General features: G+C 38.1%; 5 protein-coding genes across 5 annotated transcripts; 3 read left to right on the forward strand and 2 right to left on the reverse strand.

The window, feature by feature from the left end:
* The first annotated feature begins 247 nt into the window (after positions 1-247).
* LOC139882020 (uncharacterized protein At4g14100-like) lies at positions 248-952 on the forward strand. The gene is made up of 2 exons (XM_071866401.1): positions 248-704; positions 786-952. The coding sequence occupies exons 1-2, from the start codon at positions 248-250 to the stop codon at positions 950-952; spliced, it is 624 nt and encodes a 207-aa protein (XP_071722502.1).
* Positions 953-2,035: 1,083 nt separating this feature from the next.
* Positions 2,036-4,130, forward strand: LOC139882031 (chromophore lyase CRL, chloroplastic-like). The gene is made up of 9 exons (XM_071866415.1): positions 2,036-2,203; positions 2,284-2,333; positions 2,454-2,514; positions 2,619-2,654; positions 2,801-2,851; positions 3,078-3,170; positions 3,437-3,541; positions 3,810-3,902; positions 3,993-4,130. Exons 1-9 carry the CDS (start codon positions 2,036-2,038, stop codon positions 4,128-4,130), a joined length of 795 nt encoding a protein of 264 aa, XP_071722516.1.
* A 504-nt stretch (positions 4,131-4,634) lies between these two features.
* Positions 4,635-11,571, reverse strand: LOC139882028 (probable beta-1,4-xylosyltransferase IRX10L). The gene is made up of 5 exons (XM_071866410.1): positions 11,539-11,571; positions 6,872-6,899; positions 5,621-6,009; positions 5,260-5,501; positions 4,635-5,148 (listed from the first exon to the last, which is right to left on the reverse strand). The coding sequence occupies exons 3-5, from the start codon at positions 5,888-5,890 to the stop codon at positions 4,635-4,637; spliced, it is 1,026 nt and encodes a 341-aa protein (XP_071722511.1). The 5' UTR covers positions 5,891-6,009; positions 6,872-6,899; positions 11,539-11,571.
* LOC139882021 (uncharacterized) lies at positions 9,502-11,000 on the reverse strand. The gene is made up of 3 exons (XM_071866403.1): positions 10,749-11,000; positions 10,362-10,607; positions 9,502-10,185 (listed from the first exon to the last, which is right to left on the reverse strand). Exons 1-3 carry the CDS (start codon positions 10,998-11,000, stop codon positions 9,502-9,504), a joined length of 1,182 nt encoding a protein of 393 aa, XP_071722504.1.
* A 9,015-nt stretch (positions 11,572-20,586) lies between the features above and the next one.
* On the forward strand, positions 20,587-23,927 carry LOC139882022 (uncharacterized). Its single transcript, XM_071866404.1, has 4 exons — positions 20,587-21,913; positions 21,984-22,975; positions 23,387-23,599; positions 23,661-23,927. Exons 1-4 carry the CDS (start codon positions 20,587-20,589, stop codon positions 23,925-23,927), a joined length of 2,799 nt encoding a protein of 932 aa, XP_071722505.1.
* Positions 23,928-25,549: the final 1,622 nt, after the last annotated feature.

Here is a 25,549-nt window from a genome sequence, read left to right on the forward strand (position 1 = left end):
TAGTACCTTCTTTAGTGATGGACACAAAATTTACCTATTGAACTGAACTGAATTGATTTGGTTGGATGATTTCTAAAGAAATCGGTTCGGTTCATAATTTTTTTCATAATTGGAAAGCCAAAATAGTTGCATTGCATGAAGCAAATTTGGCAATTCAGTTTTGTTTTCCAAAGGATAAAAGCTAATCCACATATGGATTATCTATCATTCAATATAGTGGACTGGAGTATTAGCTTTTTGTTCAAGGATGAAGATGAGCATCTTCTTCTCCATTCCAATCTTCATCATCATTTTATCGGTTTCTGTTTCGGAATCCTCGGAGCCAGTCCCGACTCCATGGCCTCATCAATTCCATTCGCTCCTCTACATGAACAGGAGTGGGACGCTCCAAGCAACTAATCTATGGTACGACTGGACAAATGGACGCAACTTCAACATTATCCAGGACCAGCTCGGAAAGCTGACGTACGATCTAGAATGGGATAATCACACTTCCTTCATCTACACCTTAGACTCTAACAAAGAATGTCGAGTCCTACAATTTCCGGTCGGAATTCTCCGACCAAACTGGATGGACGGGGCCACCTATCTCGGCCAACAACAAGTGGACGGTTTCTTATGCAACGTGTGGGAGAAGGTTGACTTCATTTGGTATGCTGAGGATGTCGTCACTAAAAGGCCTGTTTATTTTATCTTCTATACAGGTAACCATCACAAACAAACTCAAATCTTCAATTCCATGATTTCAACTTCTCAATTATTAATTGATTGTATTTGAATTGTAGGATATAGTGCTCATGTGATGACATTTGAGGTTGGAGCTGTGCTTGAGGATGAAAAATGGCAGGCTCCTGTTTACTGTTTTGGGGATGATGATGATGATAAACTTAAGGATATAAAAATGGAGATAAAAAGATACTATCGATTCCAATGTATGGGGCACCTTTTCTAGGGGACTATTCGCCAGCGATTATTTTGCGCAGCGGCAATGATAACATGTCACCATTAATCTATGATGATGATATCAACTTTCTCGTCTATTTATTAGGGTTTATTCTTTGTCGTTTCTTCTCGACTCGTCTCTTCCATTTAGTTTGCCACTAATAGCTCATCTATATCATCATATAACTAGTTTTATTACTCCTATTAGCCATTTAGCCATGTGTTATGTGCTTTTGCATTTATCGTTTCTATTGTAACAACATAATTTAGATATAGCCGCAATTTTTATTAGATTTTCGAAAATCCATCAACTACAAACAGTAAAGATATTGTATAGAGAAAATTTCACTACCACTGAAAAATGAAAAGGATCGAAGTCCCTCAAGCATTGAGATCGAGATTGATGCGAACAAGAAAAAACTTGCCTGCTTGCGGAGCATGGACTCGAAATATAATGGGTCATTTATATAAATTTATAAATTTTTTAGGATAATGAGGTCAATTTGTATATGTTATGGGGTCATTTGGAATGAAATCGAATCTTTAATAGTGAAAGTAAAGGGGGAATTATATCATTTAAAATTTTAGTGGGGCAGATCGTAAAATAAGAAATACCTTAGGAGGCTTATAATATTTACCCATAATTCATAGTAGGCCTTTTATATGAGCTGGGAAACAAAACACTTGACCCAACAACGTGATTTGTTGGCTTGTCCATAATTTTTGTGGCCATAAGGCCGTGTTTGGTCATTTAACAGTTTAATCCAAACGCTTACAGACACATAGAAGAGTTTCGAAAACATGTAAAAATGGAGACGAACTTATCAAAACAAATCAATACCGTCAATCAAACTTCTTCTCATCATCACCAAAAATCAATAACGAGGAGTGATGACGTGGCAACCATAAAACTCCACCACACCACACCACACTTTTCGTTTTCCGCTACTACTCTCAATCAAATCTCAAAACACCAAATTCGATTTTATAATTTTGGAGCCATGCACGAAATTTGTGTGCAGAGTGTAGGAATGCGGTGAATGAAATTTGGATAATCAGGCTATATTGTATTTTGTTTCGTTTGGATAAATAAATGGTGACGGGCTCGGATGAGAACAACAATGGATGGAGCATAGCTCAAGGCTTAGTGGTGAAGACGCTTGTGTTAATCGGTGGTGCTCTTTTGATCAAACGATTCACTAAGTCTAAGACTCGATGGGACCATGCCCATTTCGTCTCTCACTCTCTTAGCGGCGAAAAGGTACTATTTTTACCTTTTTTCTTAAATTAATTTGATATTAGTTTCGATTTTGATTTGTAATTTTTGTTTGGGAGGTATAGTTTACTAAGGAGCAAGCGTCTAGAGATCCTGATAATTACTTCAATATCAGGTTTGTTTACCATTTCGAACCAATAATACAGACACACGTATCAATGGTTGCTTGATGTTTCATTAACATTTTTTTTTGAAGAACAATGTTTCATTAACATTAGTAAGGGTATCTATGCAGAATGCTAACATGCCCAGCAGCAGAGATGGTAGATGGTTCCAAAGTTTTGTACTTTGAACAGGTCAGCGTCAAGTTTCTATTTTAACTCAAAATCTCTCATAATTCAATTTTGCTATATTTTAATGATCATTCGTTAAGCGGTAATCTTCTTATTTGGGTGTTTAGGCATTTTGGAGGACTCCTCAAAGACCCTTTCGCCAGGTGCAGCATCCATGGATCCTATATTGTTAATATTTCTCCAATCCTGTTCTGTTGTCTTCATGTTTGTTGAACTTTTTTTCTCTGTCTGGTTTAATGTAAAGGAACTTTTTACCTTAAATGCTTTTGATTTAATGGTTTTATGACAGAGATTTTATATGGTGAAGCCTTGTCCAAAAGAGTTGAAATGTGATGTTGAGGTAGGCTTTGCTAACTTATGTTCTATTTCTATGGAACTTGCTATTTTGAGGTGCTTATTCGGCCTATACGTGTCTGCATCAGTAGTATACTTGCATATTTTGTATATTTTCTCCTTTGTTGCCAGCAATTCCTTCATTCTTTTTTTAAATAGGCCAGCATATTCTGCATTCTCATGTTCGGATCAAACAGCATTTAAATATATTCTCTATTCTATTTGTGGGGCAGGTGAGTTCATATGCAATTAGAGACCCAGAAGAGTATAAGAATTTCTGTGATCGACCGAAGGCCCAGCGTCCACAGACAGAAGAAGTCATAAGTGTAAGGAGCAAATCATGTTTTATCATCTCTATAGTTCTGTAATATTTCCCACAAGACTTATATGGAAACTTTGTGTGCCTTTGGTATCTTCCACTTTTTAAAAGCTTTGGAAATCTTTGTCCTCAATCCATAGTTATTGTCATACCATATCAGAATAGGACCATTTATTCCTGGCAACGTTTTGCAAACATTTCTGTTTGATTTATTAGGATTTGCGGTTGGTGTATGCATATATGCGCTAACATCATGCAAATTGTTTTACTCAGGACATTGCAGAACACCTAACTACAATACATCTCAAACGATGTGAAAGAGGAAAACGTTGCTTATATCAAGGCTCTACTCCAGTAGGCGGATTTCCAAATTCATGGGTTTGTGCCTTTTAATCTCTACCTACTAGGAACTAGAATTTGGCTTGTTTGGTCATGGAAATCTAGTTTCCAATCTCTCAGTAACTAAAAGAAGTTCTTATAATGTCACCATATTTTGATAAATGAATTTCCTGTTTCTGAAATTTGAAACTTTGTAGTATTCTTGTAAATTAGTGGAATTTTTGGGAAACTGAACTGATTTCATGTAGTTAAATGGCCATCTTTTCTCAGACACGCATCAGCTGATTGATTATTTTCTTTGCAACAGAATGGGGCAACGCACTGTACTTCAGAACTTTCAATTCTGAAGAATAACGAGGTACATATGTGGGATAAGGGTTACGATGATGAGGGAAATCAGGTTTGTTTCACTTTCTTACATTTCGTTTCACTTGCTTAGGACTTGGGATGAAGGAAAAATATTCAACAAAAATTGTTTTGCTTGTGACAGGTTTGGGGAGTGAAAGAAGGTCCATATGAGTTCAAGCCTGCCGTTAACTCGAGTTACGATGACTTGTATACACCTTTGACTTTCCCATTGCAGACCGTGGAGAAAAGAATAGAGGGCTCATTTGTCTTGGAAGAATGATTACTTGTTTCATATATACCTTATGTAAATGATTGACTACACTTGAGAACGTATCCAACCTTCTTTGAAAGGATCATCTTTTAACTTTTAGTAGTTCAGAAAGTGTCAGCATAAAATGAGCTCCTGATTATTTAGCATTGATGTATCTATCATGTATGTAGTGAAGCACTGGATAATACAGTCAATAAGATAACTGCTTGTCTCAAGTAGCATGGTTTCTAGTCTCCACATCGGAGTTCAAATGCATAACACAAATTTACCAGTCAATTGAATAAAGTGTGTTTTTTTTCCCCTTTCAAAAATCAACATTTGCCAGCGGAACGAAAGGTTGTCGACACAAATTCTCACTTTCAAGGTTTTACCTTGAGCAAACTACATAAGAAATGGGTATAATCTAATGAATCACCTTCGATTGGCCAGGGTAAGATTTACAAATTACTCAAAGTCCATACATTCAGGAGAAAGAAAAGAATTCCTACAACATGACAATAGGTGTACTACTTACTACCAAGGTTTCAAGTCACTGACGGGTCCTGCTGTCCAATTTAAGACTTTCTCGCCAGGACTCAAGAATACGGTCGTGTCGTGTGGCAACTTGCGAGCAAGACCATTGAGTACCTGATGAAAAGCATCTCCTTGTTCAACTGGTTGAGGGAATAACATTGCCTGTTTCATTGAAGGGTTTGCTAACAATCTCTGTTTCCGAAGTATTACTTCTGGTGGGATTGACGTCAATATGCTGTCCAGCTGAGGAACGTCCTTTTCGTCTACAAATACCCCTATGTCTTCCCATGGGATCGCATCGGCAAATGGTAAAACGATGTCGTCCGCTATAATCACGGGGATGCATCCAAATATCACCGCCTCGACCAATCTCGGACTCCATGGAGCCCACCCGAGGGGACACAGACAGAATACGGCTCGCTGCATGTCCTCGTAGTAGGTTGTTGGGTGCTCTGTCGAAATGTCAAAAAGCGGATTGTCCTTGAAATTCTCCCACACCGCTGCTCGTGCACCTCTGTAAATATAGATTAGAGAAAAAGAGTTCTTCATTAAGAGACTCTCTTGGCCTGACTGATTTACCATAGTACATTCTTAAAATTTTCTAATTATTGGTTATGAGACGTACCTTGCATAATATCCACCTTCAGGATCATTACCCACATCATAAAACAAGCCTCGGAAGTAAACGAATATGGACCTAGGAGTCTTTTCCGGAATCAGGTGGGCATGCATTTTCTGTGGAGGAGCATATGGGGGAACTGTGATTGACCCCTCTTTCAAGCAAACATGGTTTCTTTGTCCGAAAGTCTGAACCAATGTCGCACGCTGAAGCAATGGGAGAATTCCTCTTTCAATGGCCTTCTCTTCCTGCAATTTAATAGTGATTAGGAACTACAGTAGCTAAAATAGCAATAATCATCATAAAAACCATATAGCCAGTCACAAAATACATTAATTCACTCCAATCTGGTTAAAGGTCAGCTTACCTGATAATGAAAGCATGCTCCAAAGTCATGGGGCACTACAAAGAAGTGGTCAGCTCCTTCCGTGCGATTCCAGTAAGGCCAGTTGGAAGAAATAAGCTGAATCGCACTTCTCATCATCCTTGGCGATTTAAAAGGCAAAGGAAGACCATTGGGAGTCAGGTCACACGTGGTGTAGACAGGAGTATAAAACCAATCAGCTTCTTCAGGATTAAGAGTCCGAACAGGGCTCGACAGTAGAAACCTATGCATGAAGATCTCAGCAGCAAACATGTGTGTGAGGCATCTTGGGTCTTTCTGCAGAATCTTCTTGTTGTATTTGCTAGGAAGTTCATATACAAAAACTTTCAACCTTCCCACTGGATCATCTTCCAAGACATCACCAGCACTACCTAATATCATGCAAAAAAGCATACTTAAAGAGGCTCAAAGTTTAAATCGGCTCATTTCAAATTATATACTTAAAATATAACACTTAGGTCAACTCCCAAGAAATATAAATGCTAGCATACCATCCCACTGATAACGAAATTTGACAAAAGTTTTAAACTAGCCACCTTCCCAGAAATTAAAACTCAATAGAAATGACAGAAGAGTAAAAGTCGAAATCAAATTCCAACCAATACCTTTCTCTGCCTCCAACATACAGTGCCTAGAGCACAAGTTTATTAGCAGCAGAGTCTAATTTGGATTGGAATGACCCAGTCAAACAGAGTGTCAAGCTTAGTCAAAGCTCTGTCAACTGGAGCTATATTCTACCATAAAACATGCCAAGTCAAGCAACCAGCTTTCTATATGAGGCTCAAACATCTGTCCCCCATGGCTAATTCAACTTAGGATTGAAACAGAAAGTAATAATACCATATCAGTATCAAGTTAAACATATACTTCCATGTTCAATTTGCCAGTATAGATGCAGTTCATTTATTTATTTCCCTTTCTAAGCTCTTGACCTAATACAGAACTGTAATTGACAAATATCACCTAAAGAAAAGCCTCAGATTTAGGCATTTTGCAGCAATGACAGAAAACGTGAACTGATTTCAAAGCTACTTTTAGATTGTATTAAGTCAACAATCAGAAATGAAAAAATATCCAAATCGAATCCGAGATTAACAACAGATCCCACAATCCTACTAACCCTAAATCATGCATGAGAACTGAATCGAACCCAAAATGACAGACAAACAAAAACCCTAAATAAATCTCAGAGCACAAAAGATCAAGCATGAAATAAATGAAGCTGAATCAAACCTGAAATTCGCTCGGTGGGATGGCTCCTCTCCAGCTGAAAAGCATCAATCCACTGAAGCACGGAAAGAAAAAGAATCCCAGCAAGTAAAAACTTCATTTCGAAATAAATCTACAAGTTGGAACGAAAAGAGAATTGGAAAAATGGGGTTCTTGTAGAGAAATCGCAAATATGTGGTGGGTGGGATGTCAATGGAGATAGTAGTTAAGAGGAATCAAAAAGAAGCTTTGATAGAGAAGGGTAAGCAAACTCCGATTTGAGAAAACACACAGAGAAGAAGATTCTTGTTCTTCAAACAAAAGTTGTTGTTTTGAATTACTTTATTATTTGGAATCAAGAGCATATTTTAATATGATTTAAACAGAGGGTTTGATTGATTTTTTTATTTTTCATTTTCTGGGTTTGATGAGAAATTCCATCACAGCTAGCGGAAAGCATAATCCAACTGTATGTGTATGCATTGCTTCTTCAACCTTCAATAGCTCAACTTCAACAACTCTATGGACGAGTCAATTTTCGGATCCAATTAATATTTCTTTATATATAAGTAACAATAACCATTTAATAAAATATATTATTATATAAATAATAAATTATATATTTAATTTAAATTCTATCAAAATATATCAACAAATGATATGTAATTTTTTTTTAAAAATATATGTTAAATTATTTAATTTTTCATAAATATTTATGATTTTTTATAATAATAAAAATTATTAAATATTTATGGTGTATAATATTATTATTCATATTAAGAAAATTGTAAAAATATTAGCACATGTCGAAGTGGAGGGTGATTGCCAGATATTCATCGACGAGTTAAATTTTAGACGGTCAAATTTTATTTTAGAAATAGAAGGAAATTTCATCGAAAATATCAAGATCAAGACGAAATATAGCTCTCTTAATATTATTTTTTATTTTAATTAGCGATATGCAAAAACAGTTATACATAAATTTCATTTTAATAATCTTTCATTCTTTTTTATCATGAATATCGTTTGATTCGACATTATTGTTATTTAATGAAATGATTTTCAATTTCAAAAAAATATATTTATTTATTTATTAAGTTATCATTATTTAAGTTCAAATTTCAAAAGAAATTATCATTATTTATGTTTCTGGAGAGAATAATTACTCAAATCAATTTTTTCTATTTTTATTTTTGGATGGAGCAATCAATCTATCTATCTATATTTTATTATTTGATCAATAACTGCATATAGGAAATTCATTTATTTTTTCTGTAACAAAAGTAATATACTGTAGCATGTAATTAATAACATCATTTCCTTATACTAATTTCAAAAATTCCTAGAGAATTTCAAAAAAAAACAATTAATTGAGATATTTCTGAAAAATAACCCGTATACTGTCCTATTGTTACAAGAATAGTAGAATGTCGTTTACCTCTGGACTAGGCCTCGCAGAGTAGGGAAACCGAACTGCGTGAACATATCCTGTGTTATTTATTTTCTGCACTGTGTTTTATTATTCTGTGTTAACGTGCCCCCATTAGCACAATAGTACTGATCTATCGTTTCAGTCGGAATACACTCTCATTATAGTTTAGCTCCGATAATTCACAAAAAAAGAAGAAAATGATCGATGATTGCCATGAAAAAAATATATATATTCAAGATATTCTATGTCTTAAACATTAATATTGAGCAGATCAACTACCATACCAAGGATTTAATGCATGGAGATGGATCCATCATCATCGATGGACATTAGGCTGGAAAATGATGGATATGATAAATATTTTTAGGTGAATTAATTTAAGTAGAGTATTTAATTTAAACTAGATGTTGCACCATACTTCTAGAATTAAAAATCCAGAAAAGAAGGAAATAGGATTTAAACTGAAGTAAACTATTTAGATAAACTAGATGTTACGTTACACCATATATACTGCTAGAATTAAATAACATCTTTGCTTCATTCCGTAACACGTCGTATCTAATCTTATAGTCGTAGACAATAGGAAGAATAAAATTAAATCGTTAGAATTTTTTAATAAATCAAATTTTACCTAACTAATTAAAATTACACAAAAGGCTCGTGATCATTATTTCAGCAAGTATTTTGTCGTTCAACTGCCAACTTCTTCCTTATTCTGCATTTGCGTTTTCCAACTAAGAGCGTATAGAAAACCTACCGATCGACTACATGAGCCAAGATGGCACTTCCAACTTGTTTTTCACAACCAAGTTAGTATTCGCTCATTGCATTCCTCATAATTCATGCTACCTCGCGTCCGAAAATTGTAGATAAAAAAAAAATGGCAAGAGACGCTAGTATTTTCGGACAAAGGTAATTTATATTTGAAAGTAATTAATCAAATATCATTAAAGTATCTTCAGAAGAAATATTTGATTAAAAATTGGTACCATGTGCAAGAATTTAATACTATTATAAACGAGATCTACAAAGTATAGCTAGAAAAGACAATTTCATGTCAACCGAATCAATTATTGAATTTTAAATAAATAGCTTCAATTTTTATTTTTATTTTTAATAAATGAATAAATGATCTCCACGTTATTAGATATTGAATTTAAGTGGAGTTTTATTAAGCAATATCGGAATTGGCTACAAAAGCCAAAAAAGTAGGTAATCTTTCTTATCCATTACTCTTCAGATTGACAATGTAATGGGCAAGCATATTACCTGATCTTGGCACAAAAATGAACTTGCAGGAAATGAAATTTCTAGCTAAAGTTCTAATCATTTCTAACACATTCCTGTAAGATAAAAAGGAGGTGCCGATGCTAATTGCATCGTTAACCACCAACATTGCATCAGATTCAAAGATTACATGAAAAAAGCCAAAAGATAAAGCCAATAAAACTCCCTGAAGTAAAGCGACGGCTTCGGCGTAGCAGATGTCCATGAAGCCTTGTTCAAATATAGATTTGTAGCAAAGAGTCTCTCCGAGATGGTCCCTCATGATTATTCTGAGTCCCCAAAAACCGGATTGGTTATAAAGAGCCGCGTCCGAGTTGATTTTGACAGTGCCTTGCGGAGGAGGGTGCCATCCTCTAGAGGGCCTGGACTGTTGTTGTTGAAACGGCTGAAGGGTTGGCCTACACGACAACGTCTTTACATGTTCGACAAGTAACGCAGCTGATTTTGGTACAACACAGAGAGAACTGGACCATGCATCATTCCTATTTTTCCATGTAACCCACAGCCCGACATTTAACGAAGTCCAGGAATTGCTGTCAAGCAAGTCGTGCATTCTAAAATACCACTGGAAGAAATTTTCATTTTGCCAAGCCCCGACATCCAGACTCGGAAACACCAGCTTCCAAAATTTTTTAACCCAACAGCAAGAAAGGAACAGATGTGTAATATTTTCAGGCTCATAATCACATACAGGGCACAGAGAACCTAAGTTCGTACCTCGTGAGCGCAGAATATCCTTGTTGCCAAGCTTTGATGTCCAAGTCGCCAGAGGAAAATAACGATTTTGGGCATTACCTGGAGCTTCCAGATTATCTTCCAGAACCTGGGAACGGGGGGAGAGTAATCCTTGCTTTTCCTAAGTTCAAGTGCCACGAAATATGTACTACGACCTGTGAACATGTCGTTCTTTGTGTTTTTCCAGGCCAGTAGATCACTGTTGAAGGGAAGGACAGGAGTTTTTCCAATTGCTGATGCAACACGAGGTCTGAAAAGAGAGTGAAGAAGCCTTACGTTCCATAGCCCTGATTCCCTTTCCAAGAGCTGTGCTACACAATAAATTCCATTTTCTTTAAGGTTATGCTCCTCCCTGTCAGTCAATTGTATATTGCTGCCCCAGTTGTCCTCTTCGATGCGAATACTTAGTCCGTTGCCTACCCGCTAGACGGATCCGGCCAAAAGTACCTCTCTTCCTTCTAGAATGCTGCGCCAAACGAAAGATGGATTCGATCCCAGCTCTGCCTCGAGAAAGGAAGTAACTGGGAAGTATTTCTTCTTCAACGTTTGGGCCAATAAAGAGTCCGGTTCTTGCATGATTCGCCATCCTTGCTTCACTAGGAGTGCCAAGTTGAAGGCCTTGAAATCACGGAGTCCCAATCCACCCTTAGATTTTGAACTAGACATAGCATTCCAGTTGACCCATCTCCTTTTTTTCATGCCCCCCACCAAAAACTTCTAATGTTCTTCTCAATTTCGTCAAGAATTTTCTTCGGAATACTGAAACAGGACATGATGTAGTTCGGGATTGCTTGTGCTACCGCCTTGATCATAACCAGCTTTCCGGCCTTGGAGAGAAACCTAGATGACCAGTAGTTCGTCTTGTGCCAAATTCTGTTCGCTAAGTCTTTGAAGGAGAACGCCCTCGAATTACCCACTACCAGTGGCATGCTCATGTATCTATCTGGAGAGAGTGTTTCCTTGATATCAAGGAGAGTCTTCAATTCCCTTCTAAGCTGCCTAGACGAGTTGGGGCTAAATAATATGCTGGATTTTCTGCCATTGATTGCTTGTCCGGATGCTGAACTATAATCTTCGAAGATGCGCTTTAGTTCTGAGATTTCGTTTCGGCTGCCCTTCATGAAGAATATGCTGTCGTCCGCGAATAAAAGGTGTGAGATTCTCATGTTTCTCATCGAAATTGAGCATCCACTGATAAGCTCTTCACGCTCGGCTCTATGAATGCACGATGAGAGACCTTCCGAGCAGATGAAAAAAAGAAAGGGAGAAAGAGGATCTCCCTGTCTTAATCCCCTAGAGGGTGAGAAAATCGGACCTAGGTTGCCGTTAACTAACACGGATAAGGATGTAGATGAAACGCATCGCATAATCCAAGAAATCCAGAGGGAGCAGAAACCTAATTTTTTCATAACTGCTTCAAGAAAAGCCCATTCCACACGGTCGAAGGCTTTGGACATGTCCGTTTTTTTGCACAAAGATTCAAATCGCCTGTCCTTTTTGATTTAATGTGATGTATGAGCTCGTATGCCAGGATGACGTTGTCTGAGATTAATCTTCCAGAAAGAAAGGCCGATTGGTTTTTGGAGATAATCTTCGGAAGGAAAGCTTTCAAACGATTTGATAGAACCTTGGCAATAATCTTGTAAATTACATTGCAAAGCCCTATAGGCCTGAACTCAGTGATGGACTGCGGAAGTTTTACCTTGGGAATGAGTACTATGTGAGCTAGGTTTAAAGCCGAAGGCGCAGCCCCACCATCGAGAAAATCCCTTACGCCGCACGTAACTTCCGCTTTGATCATTTCCCAATTGGTTTTGTAGAATTCAGCGTTGATCCCATCAGGTCCAGGAGCCTTGCCGGAGTTCATGGTGCTTACTGCCTCAGTCACTTCTTCCAAAGTTATGGGTTCGGTTAGCGTCTTGTTGTCATCATCCAAAACTTTGACATCAATGCAATTTAGTACTCTGGCCGAGCTGGACGAACAGGAGCCCTGCGACTTGAACAATTCCTGGTAGTAATTTCTTGCTATTGATGCGATTCCACCACTTGAAGTACACCAATCATTGTTCGCGTCTCTGAGTCCTTCAATTCTGTTTCTTTTTTGACGGCTTGAAGCGAAGGCGTTGAAGAAGCGGGTATTCCTGTCCCCATCATTGTACCAGTGACATTTTGCCCTTTGTTGCCAGTATTCCGATTCAAGCTTGTTCAATTCTGCAATTTCTGCCTGAAGAGATAAGATTTTTTTCCCATTTTCGGTGGAGAAGGGAAGGGATTTACAAGTATCAGATATTTTATTATTATGGAAGAAAATGAAAGGCATTGACAAACCAACAAGTGAAGCAATTAATGAAGACCGGTATACAATAAAACAGCTTGCAAGTCCAAAACTACCGTACAAGAGTACGAGTTAAGATGACTGTGTCTTATTTGTGTTAAGACAAGGCGTTAATGCAGTTGAACTCCTCTTTTACCATTCTAAAACAAGATGACAAACAGCATATATTAGCTGCATCCCAGTTTTCTCGATATATATCTCTTTCTATTTCTGTACTTTTCAAATTACTAATCTTGTTTATGAAGTATGGATCAGCAGATTAAACTTGGAGATCAAGAGAAAGCTACTCCTACCAAAGATGGTGTTGGAATCAGTGACGTGGAGGAGACCAAAATATGTCTCACGAGAGAGTTTGTCCAAAATCAAGATCCCTCTATAAAGGTCAATGAACATTTTTTATTTCGGGGTCTTCTTCTTCTTTTAACCTGGTAGTTCGGTGGCAGGGTGTACTCTATTTCAAACAAGTCGAGACTAGAATACTAGTCTAGAATTAGCCGAAACTAGGCTAGTAGCTTCGGCTAATTCTAGTGTTACTGTGAGTATTGAAGATATGAAACCGAAAGAGATGATAGTTTTAGTTATAACTTGAACTGAATTCCTCTATTGGATTATTTGATTGAAAAATTGATACCTTGCTATGAAGCTCACAATACATATATATACTACTATCCTACTCATCTAAACTATGAGTTGTTTACCAAATAATGTACAAAGTCTAATCAATGTCCATGCTGAGATTTTAATCAATGACATGCTTTTGCACGGAAAACCATGCCAGGAATCGAGGCAAAGAATTGTATTGTTCTAGGCATGGTTGTCATGTAAGAGTAGGTAGCTTTGTCTTGAAGAAGAAGCAATCACAGAGATGTGGGCTGATTCTATTCGGAATGGGCCGTGGTGCTGCAAATGGGCCGAGCAAAGCGAGCAGCCCAGCACAGTCAGTCGCTGAAGACGTTGGCTTCGTGTGGACAAAACGACGTCGCCTTAAGGAAACGACGTCGTCTCTTTTTCTTCTTCTTCATCAAGCCTCAACGGCTACTCCCAAATTCAAAACACAATCCCTCATCTTCAATCTCCTCAATCCCACACCTGAATCCCACAAATTTCAACAGTCCCCCACAAGGTTGGCTTGTCTCAGATTGAGAAGGCCAAGCTTGGACAAGAATAAGCGAAACGTGGGAGTTCGTTGAGATTTAGTAAAGAAATCTGCAAGTTGTAGAGGTGATGGGATTGGAAACAGTGAAATCGATTCAGCCTTTACCTGATTTCTTATAATGTGGCAGTCAATCTCGATATGTTTCGTTCTTTCGTGAAAGACGGCATTTCTGGCAATATGAACTGCAGATTGATTGTCACAATATAGGGAAACAGCTTGAGGGTGAGCGATGTGAAGGTCTTCAAGGACGCGTCGGATCCAGATTATCTCACAGGTAACCATTGCCATCGCACGATACTCTGCTTCAGCTGAAGATCGGGAAACGGTAGACTGTTTCTTAGATTTCCATGAAATGAGTCCATTTCCAAGAAAAATACAGAAACCTGTGACTGATTTTCTTGTTGTAGGACACTTAGCCCAGTCAGCATCAGAATAGGATTTGAGCATCAAGGAGTTATCAGAGGAGAAGAACAATCCCTGTCCAGGTGAGTTCTTTAAATATCTTAAAACCCTATGGACTGCCTGTAAATGTGCTTTTGTTGGTTCTTGTAGAAACTGTGATAGGAATTGAATGCTTTGAGATATATCCGGCCTTGTATGAGTCAGGTAGAGCAATTTCCCAATTAGAGTTCTATAGATTGATGCATCTTCCAGTTTAGGAGAAGTTGCATCAAATTCCATAGAGTAAAGTATAGGAGTTGCTGCCGGTTTGCATCCCAAGAATCCTGAGTCTGTCAGCATTTCTAAAGCATATTTTCTCTGACACATGTGTATACCTTCCTTTGACCTTGCTAGTTCAAATCCTAGGAAAAATTTGAGCTTTCCTAGATCCTTGATGCTGAACTTGTCATGCAAAAATTCTTTGATTAGTGTTATCTGCTCCATATTATTGCCTGCAATTATCAAATCATCAACATAGACTAAGATGACTGTGAATGTGTCATCCTTAGAACGAGTGAAGAGAGAGTGATCTGATGCTGATTGTGAGTAGCCAAAATCTGTGAGAGCCTGTGTAAGTTTGAAATTCCACTGCCTGCTAGCCTGCTTCAGGCCATAAAGTGATTTCATTAGCCTGCAAACCTTGTTCTGTGGGATATTGGAACCTGGGGGAGGTTTCATATAAACCTCTTCATCTAATTCTCCATGGAGAAAGGCATTGTTGATATCTAGTTGAGCTAGATGCCAACCTTTTGTTGCAACCACACTTAATAGGATTCTGATAGTTGTGAATTTGGCAACTGGTGAAAAGGTTTCTGAATAGTCTATGCCTTCTTTCTGAGTATAACCTTTTGCCACCAGTCTAGCTTTGTATCTCTCAATAGATCCATCTGCCTTGTGTTTGAGTTTGAAAACCCACTTACAACCTATAGCCTTTTTTCCTTCAGGTAAATCAGATATCAACCATGTTTCATTCTTTGCTAATGCTCTCAATTCAGTTTCTATGGCTGTCTGCCAATTTTCATTTTCAATGGCTTGCTTGAAGGTGTTTGGTTCTTTTTGGCAACAGATTTTCATAGTGAAAACAAGGTGTTTATGTGATAGTTTAGGAATTGGAAAATGATTTTTGACTGAGTGAGGAGTACCTGGAATGCAGATGATGCTTGAGTCCTTGAGGAATGATTCATGATCTTGCTGAGACAGAGAAATGACTGAATTACAGTGATAGTCTTCTAAGTGTTTAGGAGTGAATCTATGCCTTTTGGACCTTCTAATCTCAGGTTGTATTGCAGGTTCTAGGGTCTCAATGGATTCATCTAATTGATCATCAACATCAGCATCAATATTCTCAGAAGTTTGATCATGATGCAGATTACAGTTTTCAGGAATGTCATCTAACACAGGTAAGAGATTATTCTTTCTAGGCAGAATTAAGTGCAAATCATCTAAATTAGTCTGTGGACCATTGTAAGGAAATATATGCTCATGAAATGTGATGTGATAACCTGTCTGTATGCTATGAGTGTCAAGATGTAGAACTTTATATCCTTTGGTTCCATGCTGATGTCCTAATAAAACACACTTAGATGACCTTGCCATGAATTTAGTCTTGTTTCTGTCTAAGGTGGATATGAAACATAATGAGCCATAAACTCTTAAGTGAGTCAAATCTGGAATTTTATCATGTAGAAGCTCATAGGGTGTTCTATTATGCAAAACTGGTGTTGGTGTTCTGTTAATGAGGTGAACAGCATGTGATATAGCATAGTTCCAGAATTTTAGAGGAAGCTTACTTTGGAAATGTAAAGCTCTCCCTACATTAAGAATATGCTGATGCTTCCTTTCTACTCTCCCATTCTGTTCTGGACATTCTACACAGGAGGTTTCATGAATGATACCATTAGATGCATAAAACTGAGAATGATTAAATTCCTGCCCATTATCACTTCTGATAATTTTAATCCTTTTACTGAATTGAGTTTCTATCATTTTATGAAATTCCACCATAAGATTCCTAGTTTCATGTTTGTGTTTCATAAAATACAACCAAGTATGCCTAGAATGATCATCCACAATGGTCAGAAAATATCTATCTCCATGAATGGACGGTGAAACAGGTCCCCAAATGTCCATGTGGATTAGATCAAAATTTTCTTTTGCAATAGAATTACTGAGAATGAAAGATTGTTTTCTTTGTTTAGCATAATGGCATATATCACAAACATGATTGACATTGAAACTGACATTTTCATTGATGATCTTAAAACTTGACAATCTGGCACTAGACGGATGACCAAGTCTATAATGCCATATGTCAAATTCATTCCTAGGTAAACCTACTACATTAGCAACAGATAAGTTTTTATCATGTTGATTCCTAGGATTCTCAAAATTATCTCCTAATTTCACAAAATACAGCCCCTTTCTCTGTTCAGCTGACCCAATCATCCTCATTGTACTCAATTCCTGCATTAAACACTTAGAAGAATAGACCAAAAGCACACAATTAGAATCCACAGTTAACTTGTTTGCAGAAACAAGGTTAAAAGCAAATTCAGGAGTATAGAGAACATCAAACAGAGTGATAGTATTGGTTAGTTCTATTGTTCCTATGTGTGTGGCTGCTATGAAGTGTTTATTTGGTAACTGAATATGATGATTGAAGATTGGTTTTAGGTTTTTAAAACACTGTTTTGAACAACAGATGTGGTCTGTAGCTCCTGTGTCAAGTAACCAGGGAAAAATTTGATTTTGTGAATGGTTTTTGGAAAGCTTACCATTGAATGCTTGTGAAGTTGTGGCCATGTTGCTTACAGAAAGCTGTGATTGAGAGTATGCCTGAGATTGTCTTTTGAGTCCTTCATATTCTTCTTGTGAAATGGATATGGTTGAGGTTCCTTGTTTTTCTGTAGGTTCTGTGGTTGTGAGGTTTGCAGAGGCAGTCTTGTGGCTAGGAGACTTTGTGAATTTGAAGTTTGCAGGAAATCCAACTATTCTGTAGCATTTGGCTGCTATGTGGCCAACTTTACCACAGTGGGAGCAAATTGGCCTTCCATCAGGTGCCTTCTTGTAAAGGTATAATGCAGCAGGTTGAGTAGCAGATTGTGCAGGCTGTTTTGCTGATGAGAATGCTGCAAGAGTGGATTCAGCTGGCTCTGCAGGTAAGACATTCTGCCTTTCATACTGAGATACTGTTTGGAATACTTTCTGAAGTGATGGGATGGGATCCAACATCATGATGGTAGATCTTGTTTGAGCATAAGCAGAGTTTAGGCCCTTCAAAAATCTAATGATCTTGTCATTTTCATAGTATTCTGCAATGATTTTCAAAGCTTTGCACTCACATCTAATAGCACATTCACAGTCTGGAATAGGTCTCAGATCATCAAACTCATCCCACAATGTCCTCAGTTTTGTGTAGTAATCAGAAATGTTTAAGTCACCCTGCTTGAGATTAGCTATTTCTTCTTGGACATCTGAAATTCTTGAAAAGTCAGTTTTTGCAAACCTGGCTTGTAAGTCTTTCCACATCTCTTGTGCAGTTTGGAACCTGGAAATCGATGGCTGAATTGATGGAGAAACAGAGTTCATCAGCCAGCAGGATACTGTAATGTTGCATTTATCCCAATCAGAGTAAGTTGGATCATCTTCAACAGGTTTCTTTGTTTTGCCATTGACAAAGCTGTACTTCACCTTTGATCTAAGGGCCATGGACATGGACCTAGACCAAGTGTGATAGTTGCTGTTGTTTAGTAGGATTGAAACAAGAGATTGTGTAGGATTTTCATTCGGATGCAGGTAGTATTCTGCAGGTGTTGAAATCTGGTTTGCACCAGAGAGGGTTGAGGAGGGTGTCTCAGGCATTGTGAAAAGAGGTTAGTGATTTGTTTTATTTTGAAGTGATTTCAAGTTATCTTTAAAACTCAATCTCTCAAATGGCTCTAGATACCATATTGAAGATATGAAACCGGAAGAGATTATAGTTTTAGATATAACTTGAACTGAATTCCTCTTTGTGATTTTTGATTGAAAAATGATAATTTGCTAAAGAGCTTACAATACATATTTATACAACTATCCTTCACATCTAAACTATGAATTGTTTATTTAATAAAGTACAAAGTCTAATCCAATGTCCATGCTGAATTTTAATCAAGGACATGCTTTTGCAGGAAAAGCCATGCCTGGAATGGAGGCATGGAATTGTGATGTTCTAGGCATGGTTGTCATGTGAGAGTAGGTAACTTTAACTTGAAGAAGAAGCAATCACAGACAAGTGGGCTGATCTTGTTCGGAATGGGCCGTAGTGCTGCGAATGGGCCGAGCAAAGCGAGCAGCCCAGCACATTCACTTGCTGAAGACGCTGGCTTCGTGTGGGCAAAACGACGTCGCCTTAAAGAAACGGCGTCGTCTCTTTTCTTCTTCTCCATTAAGCCTCAACGGCTACTCCCAAATTCAAAACACAATCCCTCATCTTCTAATCCTCAAATCCACACTTGAATCCCACAAATTTCAACACTACTTGTTGGATTACTACCTGGTCTCTTCTGCTTTATTATTAGTGGTTGGTTCAATTTTTGGTTTCCCAGGTTGCGTGGCTACTATCTGAAGGCCTGTTGGCTCTGTGGCTTGCTAACAGAGTTTTTTTCCTAGTCTGAGACGCTATTTTATGTGTTGGGAGTCAGGAAGAAGGAAGAATGAGGACCCATATTTTTTTATTTCTTGCTTTATTTTTTCTTTGTGTTAGGCATATCTCCTCTGTATTTGACTACCAATGACTCTCTTCTCTGTAATGAGGCTTGCCTCAATCAGTTGGTGGTTGTAGGAAAACGCTCTCCCTCTCAGGTACGGTTTTGGTTAATCACCCCCAAATTTCATCCGGCGGTTCGAGGATAGCTGACTTTAACAATCGCAGCCACCTTATTCCAAGATACTCTGGCCCATACATGATTTTGGCTTGTTACAATTTTATATCTTCAAAATTCCGTCTTTTGTATCGCAAACTACAATTAGTCTTCTTTGCAACTCTTCAAGAAAAGAATAGTCAATAAATATAAATGTAGAGAGCAATCATGAAGTCTTATCTTTAATAAATCTTAAGTACCTACACATTTCTACCAGTGTCATCATCTAGGGGAGCTTGATTTCCGTTCTCAGTTAATTTTCATGACTGAAAATTAATTTAAGATTTACGACGCTAACAAATATTTTATAGCAGTATAATATTGTCAATTGTCATCTCAATGACTCCATTCACAGTAATTAAAGATCTTCATCACCCATTTTGTTTAATACTGTTGGAACAAACGGCCTGTGAAGCGAAACCGTGTTACCCGATCCTGTTTACACAAGTCTGCAGCAATTTGTGTAAGTTGACTATTTTCGTCAAAACCATTATGCAGAGGATTCGATTCTTTCTTACAGCACAAGTCACGTGTGGAAACTAGTAATTTGAAGAATCCTTATTGTAATATGATTTGATTTGTTTTAAATATGGATTTCCTAATCCATAAAGGAGACTTATTTAATTCCTAAACTAAAAAGGAATTAAATTAAAAGGAGGATTCTTATGGGATATAATTCCTATTCTAAAAGGGAATAGATTTCAGGAAAAGAGAATTATTTTCCTATTCAGTAAAGGAGTCAATACAGTTCATATTCTAAAGGGGATTGACTTCCGATTTAATAAAGGAGTCTTTTGAAGTATACCTATTCCGATTAGGAATGTGATTTCCATTTTGAAGAAGAAGAGCTATTCTTCACGGTTTTATCTCCAGTATAAAAGGCAGAAGACTTGTCTAGCAGAAGTATCCTTTCACGCTTCTTAATCAGAGTTAAGAAGATCACTTAGTAGCTAGAGAGAGTTACCAGCATAGTAGAGTGTTAGGTCCTCGTATATCTGCAAGAGAGTTGCGAGCAAGCCCTTGTCCGGATTGACAAGGCAACGAACGCGTATATCTGAAAGAGGGTTGCGTGAAGTCCTCACCCGTTTGGTGCAGGCAATATTGTAAGTCCTAATAGTTGAGATTAGGCCGTTTAGGTAAGCAAAGAGTACACTTAGGAAAATAGGAAGTAGGTTATAGATGAGCGAGTTGTAACCCAAGTACTGTCCTATTGTTTCAAGTATAGTGGAATGCTGTTTACCTCTGGGCTAGGCCCCGCAGAGTAGGGAAACCGAACTGCGTTAACAATTTCCTGTGTTATTTACTTTACTGTACTGTTTTATCAATCTATGCTAACGTGCACCTGTTAGCACAGTCGCAAAAAATCTGTCATATTAGATCGGAATACACTATCAAGTGGTATCAGAGAGGGCTCAAGAAAATTCTTGAGAAAAGATCTTCCGTATTCTGACCATGGATGACAGAATTGAAGAGGGCGGTTCAACAATTCGTCCTCCCTTACTGACGGAATCCAATTATGATTATTGGAAGAGTAGAATGAAGTGGTACCTGAAAGGCCAAGATGAACTTATTTGGCGTGCTACACAGATAAAATGGACACCCCCTACCATCACTGTGAATGAAGTTGAAGACATCAAAAGCGAGGATCAATGGACTGCAGCCGAACGTGCACTCTGCACCGCAAACAGCAAAGCCGTCGGCATCATTCAATGTGTCGTACGACCCAGTGTGTTCAAGATCATTCAAAATCTTGAAACTACCAAAGAATCATGGGATGCACTGCAGCTTACGTATGAAGGAACAAAATCAGTCCGAAATTCCAAGCTACATCTACTCTCTACCAGGTTTGAATCTCTTACCATGAAATATGATGAAACAGTTGCTGATTTTGAAAAGAACCTTCGATATATTGCTAATGAATCTGCTGCTCTTGACGAGGTAATTCCGAAATCTAAACTTGTGAGAAAGGTGCTGATTTCTCTACCCGAAAAGTTTAGCTCAAAGATGGATGCAATCAGTGAATCCACTGAGTTCGAGAACTTACGTCTCGATGATCTCATGGGGAAACTCGGAACTCATGAACTAACCTTAGCCATGCGGAACCGGGACAAGACAAAATCCAAATTTGTTGCCTTCAAAACTGATGTGGAAGCTTCACCTGTTAGCACAGGCGATCAAGAACTCCGCGAGCAGGTAGAACTCTTAACAAAGAATATGGGAAAGTTGTACAGGAGGATCAACAGAACCAAAATCAATGATTACCCTTCGCCTAACCAGAAGAGCAATCGGAGTTTCCAAAAGAAAACGGAATCCGGAGGAGGAAACCAAAGGTTTACCAAGGGTGAAACTAGTAGAGGAAAGAGCAATAGAATAGAGAAAGAAAGAATTCAGTGCCATGAATGTCAAGGTTTTGGTCACATCGCTGCCAAATGTGCCAACACGCTTGAAAGAGAGAAGAGATCATTATTCTCCACATGGAGTGATGATGAGACATTCGAAGATAATTTTGAGACCAGTGTTGATAGTGAAGATGATAATCCTTCCTGCAAAGCTCTTACTGCTCATACTGTGAGCACACCCCAAAACTCTGTGCACACAGAATCTGCTAATGAGTCTGAGTCCAGTAAAAGTGAGATTGAGTTTTCAGCCTACAGTGGATTCACAGCTCGTGCATCAATGAGCATAGGCAGTAAAATTATGCGTACAGGGGCCGTTTGCATAGAGAAGAAAGAAAGCTCAAGTTCATCAGTAGACAAGTCTAAATCAAGCAACGATGAAGGTAAGAATGACTTTCTTGCTCTTACAGCCCATGCAACTGAAAAATTCCACACAGAACACCGTGCACACAGAATCCAGCCGCACGGTTACGTCAGCAGAAGATTCAAGATCAGACGAAAGTTCAGATAGTAATGAGGACAGAGACATACACTCTGATTTCAAAGAGTTACTCGAACAAATGGGAAAATCGCTTAGAATCAATCACCTACTCTCCGATGAAGTCCAACAGTTGAAAGATGAGAGAAAAGATTTTGACAAGATACTCGGAAAATATGAATCCGAGATTGAACAACTAAAATTTGAACTGTCAGAATCAAAGAAGAAGCTAGAAGAAGCCAACTGTGAAATTAAAAAATTAAACAGAGTGACTCCCAAGAATAATGTTTTTGGAGTTGACCATAGTTCCTCTAAAATAGGGAAAGAAAACAGATCACGACACAAGAACAGAGGAAGAAGAATTATCTGTCACTACTACAACATACCCGGACACATTCGTCCTAAGTGTTATATCTTACAGGATGATATTCGAAACCTCATTGCTTCGAAACCAAGAAGACATCCAAAGAAGAAAGTAGATATCACACATCATTCCCAACGACGTATCTGGGTAGAGAAGAAAAATGTAAAAAATCTTATGTGCAGAATCTCATCCAGAGAAACGGATGAATGGTATTTTGACAGTGGCTGCTCTAAACACATGACTGGTGAGAAAAGAATGCTGAAGGACATTGTTTACAAACAACAAGGAGAGGTTGTATGTGGTAATGGAAAATCTAATGCTATTATTAGAGAAGGGAGACTGCCAGTGTCATCGGATTCTAAAATCAAGCATGTTCTCTTGGTAGAAGGGTTGAAAAATAATCTAATCAGCATAGCCCAAGTGTGTGACGAAGACTGTGAGGTCAACTTCACTAAACACGGATGCAAAGTGGTGAATGGAGAAGGAGAAATTGTCATGACAGGATCAAGAAAGATTGATAATATGTATACACTGGATGGAGACATCAATTGCCCAAAGACAAGCACAAAGAATCAGAAGATTTGGCACAAAAAATCTGGACCTGTCAGAATCAGAAATATTGCTAACCTATCAAAATGAGAACCTGTGAAAGGTCGTCCTGTGCTCACATGTGATCCTGACAGTAGAGTTTGGAAAGTGGAGAAACAAGCTAAAGTACAACATTCGATGGTACCACACACCACCTTAATGGAGCAAATGCAAACGTCGGGTCTAAAAGCACTTATCACTCCACAGAAGAATGAGGTCGTGGAAAATAGACCCATCACTAAAATAGCATGTAATGGGATTCATACTAAGAAACTGAGCTATAAAGAACCAAATATGAAACGAGTCTCCAAAAACAACAGGGAAGTATCTGTCTGTTACTCAGTAAATAGTAAAGCGTATAAATTTTTTCTTGAAAAATCACATACTGTTACTGAGTCACTACATGGTGTGTTTATTGATATGCAGGCTGAAATGGCAGTTAAAAAGGATGGCGAACCTGTGCTTAATCAACCTCAATCTATTAAGAACACACCTGGTGTGGAAGCTTTAGAAACTGAGGGTGTTGGCAGGAATGAAAACGCACCTAGTGTGGAGGCATCTCCTGTTAGCACAGATACCAGGAATGTCCAAGAAACCATGCCTGCTATCACAAGCCAAAACTTGTCTCTTTTCACTCGGGTTAAATGGAATCAGTCGACTAAAGACATCTTGGTGTAACCGGCTGACGATATGTCACCAGGGCTATAGAAAGGGTGGATCTGCTCAAGCTCTATTTCTCAAATCCACAGGGAGAGAATTCATCATAGCCCTAAGTTATGCTGCCAGACAGATGGCACGGAAGAACTTTCAATACAGCTTGGCTAGTAAATCTGGAATACGCATGGACGGCGAAGTAAGCTACTATCTGGGCATCCAGATCATGCTATACAAAGATGGTACCTTGGTTACATCAGGAGGATATCTATCGTTTGGAAGCAATTCAGTTTCCTGTACCCAGTTGCTCTAGATGAAACAAATGATGGAAGAATATGGACTAGAGCAAGGTGTGTTGACAATATACTGTGACAACACCAGTGCTATAAGCATATCGAAGAATCCTGTGCAGCACTCTAAAACAAAGCACATCCAGGTACGTCACCACTTTATCCGAGAACTTGTAGAAGAAAAGAAAGTGGCCTTGGAGTACATCTCAACGGAAAAGCAATTGGCGGATATCTTTACAAAAAGTTTAGATGCCAATCGGTTTGAGTTCTTTATAGGAGCTCTTGGTCTTTGCTCCATGACGTAAACCGTGAGATAAGTGCCTTCCTTGTATATACCGTTTTAATTATTGTTATGTCCGTTTTTTTTTTTATAAAAAAAAAAAAAGGAAAAAGATTTCGAAAACAAAAAGGATTGGAGTGTGTTCCTAATGATTAAGGAACAATGATTGGGCTATGACGCGTTAAAATCCAAGGAGTAAGCCTGATGAGGTTATGAGAAGTCTCTGGTTTGCCTATCGTTGCTGTGGATCCTGTTAACACAGAGGATCCTGTTGTTGCTGTTTTCTGAGGTAACCCTCAAGCTGAGGGGGAGTTCCATAATAAGAATGCTGCAGCTAAGGGGGAAAAACAAAATATCTCTCCATCTAATGTGGAGAATGCTGAAGAAACTATTGCTGAAGTACCTGTGAGCACACTGGACAGTCAGTTCTTAAACAGAAGAAAGAAAAGGCAGCAGTACAGGTTGTGAAAGCTCAGATTGCTAAAAGTTACAATTAATCTGACCATTATGCTAGTTTATTATCTCCTGAAGGTCCCTTGGCGATTTATTGACAAAAAGGGGGAGATATTCTAAGGCGTTCAAATCTGGCAGTCAGATCTGTGCAAATCGATACTGTGTTACCTGGAGTCTGTGAACACAGTTCTGCAATTGTTTGCACTTTACTAGTTTCCGTTTGTTATCAATGAGGTGAAGACTTGTTGTGCCTATTGAAGATTTGAAGATTATAACGGAAGGTTTTGTCAAAAATGCCAAAGGGGGAGATTGTTGGAACAAACTGCCTGTGAAGCGAAATCGTGTTACCCGATCCTGTTTACACAGGTCTGCAGCAGTTTGTGTAAGTTGGCTATTTTCGTCAAAACCATTATGCAGAGGATTTGATTCTTTCTTACAGCACAAGTCACGTGTGGAAACTAGTAATTTGAAGAATCCTTATTGTAATATGATTTGATTTGTTTTAAATATGGATTTTCTAATCCATAAAGGAGACTTATTTAATTCCTGAACTAAAAGGGAATTAAATTAAAAGGAGGATTTTTATGGGATACAATTCCTATTCTAAAAGGGAATAGATTTCAAGAAAAGAGAATTATTTTCCTATTCAGTAAAGTAGTCAATACAGTTCATATTCTAAAGGGGATTGACTTCCGATTTAATAAAAGAGTCTTTTGAAGTATACCTATTCCGATTAGGAATGTGATTTCCATTTTGAAGAAGAAGAGCTATTCTTCACGGTTTTATCTCCAGTATAAAAGGCAGAAGACTTGTCTAGCAGAAGTATCCTTTCACGCTTTTTAATCAGAGTTAAGAAGATCACTTAGTAGCTAGAGAGAGTTACCAGCATAGTGGAGTGTTAGGTCCTCGTAT

This window comes from Rutidosis leptorrhynchoides, unplaced genomic scaffold (genome assembly GCF_046630445.1).
Source record: "Rutidosis leptorrhynchoides isolate AG116_Rl617_1_P2 unplaced genomic scaffold, CSIRO_AGI_Rlap_v1 contig22, whole genome shotgun sequence".
Taxonomy (NCBI): domain Eukaryota; kingdom Viridiplantae; phylum Streptophyta; class Magnoliopsida; order Asterales; family Asteraceae; genus Rutidosis; species Rutidosis leptorrhynchoides.

What these genes read in the sequence shown, in the direction of transcription:
- LOC139882028 (XM_071866410.1), bottom strand. Translation starts at nt 5,890, where the DNA reads ATGTTTGCTGCTGAGATCTTCATGCATAGGTTTCTACTGTCGAGCCCT. An exon ending in GAGCATGCTTTCATTATCAG is followed by an intron (nt 5,502 to 5,620) that starts GTAAGCTGACCT and finishes ATTAAATTGCAG; the next exon opens with GAAGAGAAGGCCATTGAAAG. An exon ending in GAAGGTGGATATTATGCAAG is followed by an intron (nt 5,149 to 5,259) that starts GTACGTCTCATA and finishes CTATATTTACAG; the next exon opens with AGGTGCACGAGCAGCGGTGT.
- LOC139882020 (XM_071866401.1), top strand. Translation starts at nt 248, where the DNA reads ATGAAGATGAGCATCTTCTTCTCCATTCCAATCTTCATCATCATTTTA. An exon ending in TTATTTTATCTTCTATACAG is followed by an intron (nt 705 to 785) that starts GTAACCATCACA and finishes TTTGAATTGTAG; the next exon opens with GATATAGTGCTCATGTGATG.
- LOC139882031 (XM_071866415.1), top strand. Translation starts at nt 2,036, where the DNA reads ATGGTGACGGGCTCGGATGAGAACAACAATGGATGGAGCATAGCTCAA. An exon ending in AAGTTTTGTACTTTGAACAG is followed by an intron (nt 2,515 to 2,618) that starts GTCAGCGTCAAG and finishes TTGGGTGTTTAG; the next exon opens with GCATTTTGGAGGACTCCTCA. An exon ending in GCGGATTTCCAAATTCATGG is followed by an intron (nt 3,542 to 3,809) that starts GTTTGTGCCTTT and finishes TCTTTGCAACAG; the next exon opens with AATGGGGCAACGCACTGTAC.
- LOC139882021 (XM_071866403.1), bottom strand. Translation starts at nt 11,000, where the DNA reads ATGAAAAAAAGGAGATGGGTCAACTGGAATGCTATGTCTAGTTCAAAA. An exon ending in GCATTCTAGAAGGAAGAGAG is followed by an intron (nt 10,608 to 10,748) that starts GTACTTTTGGCC and finishes TGTGTAGCACAG; the next exon opens with CTCTTGGAAAGGGAATCAGG. An exon ending in AGATAATCTGGAAGCTCCAG is followed by an intron (nt 10,186 to 10,361) that starts GTAATGCCCAAA and finishes AAATTTTGGAAG; the next exon opens with CTGGTGTTTCCGAGTCTGGA.
- LOC139882022 (XM_071866404.1), top strand. Translation starts at nt 20,587, where the DNA reads ATGGATGACAGAATTGAAGAGGGCGGTTCAACAATTCGTCCTCCCTTA. An exon ending in GGCACAAAAAATCTGGACCT is followed by an intron (nt 22,976 to 23,386) that starts GTCAGAATCAGA and finishes ATTGATATGCAG; the next exon opens with GCTGAAATGGCAGTTAAAAA. An exon ending in ACTTGTCTCTTTTCACTCGG is followed by an intron (nt 23,600 to 23,660) that starts GTTAAATGGAAT and finishes ATATGTCACCAG; the next exon opens with GGCTATAGAAAGGGTGGATC.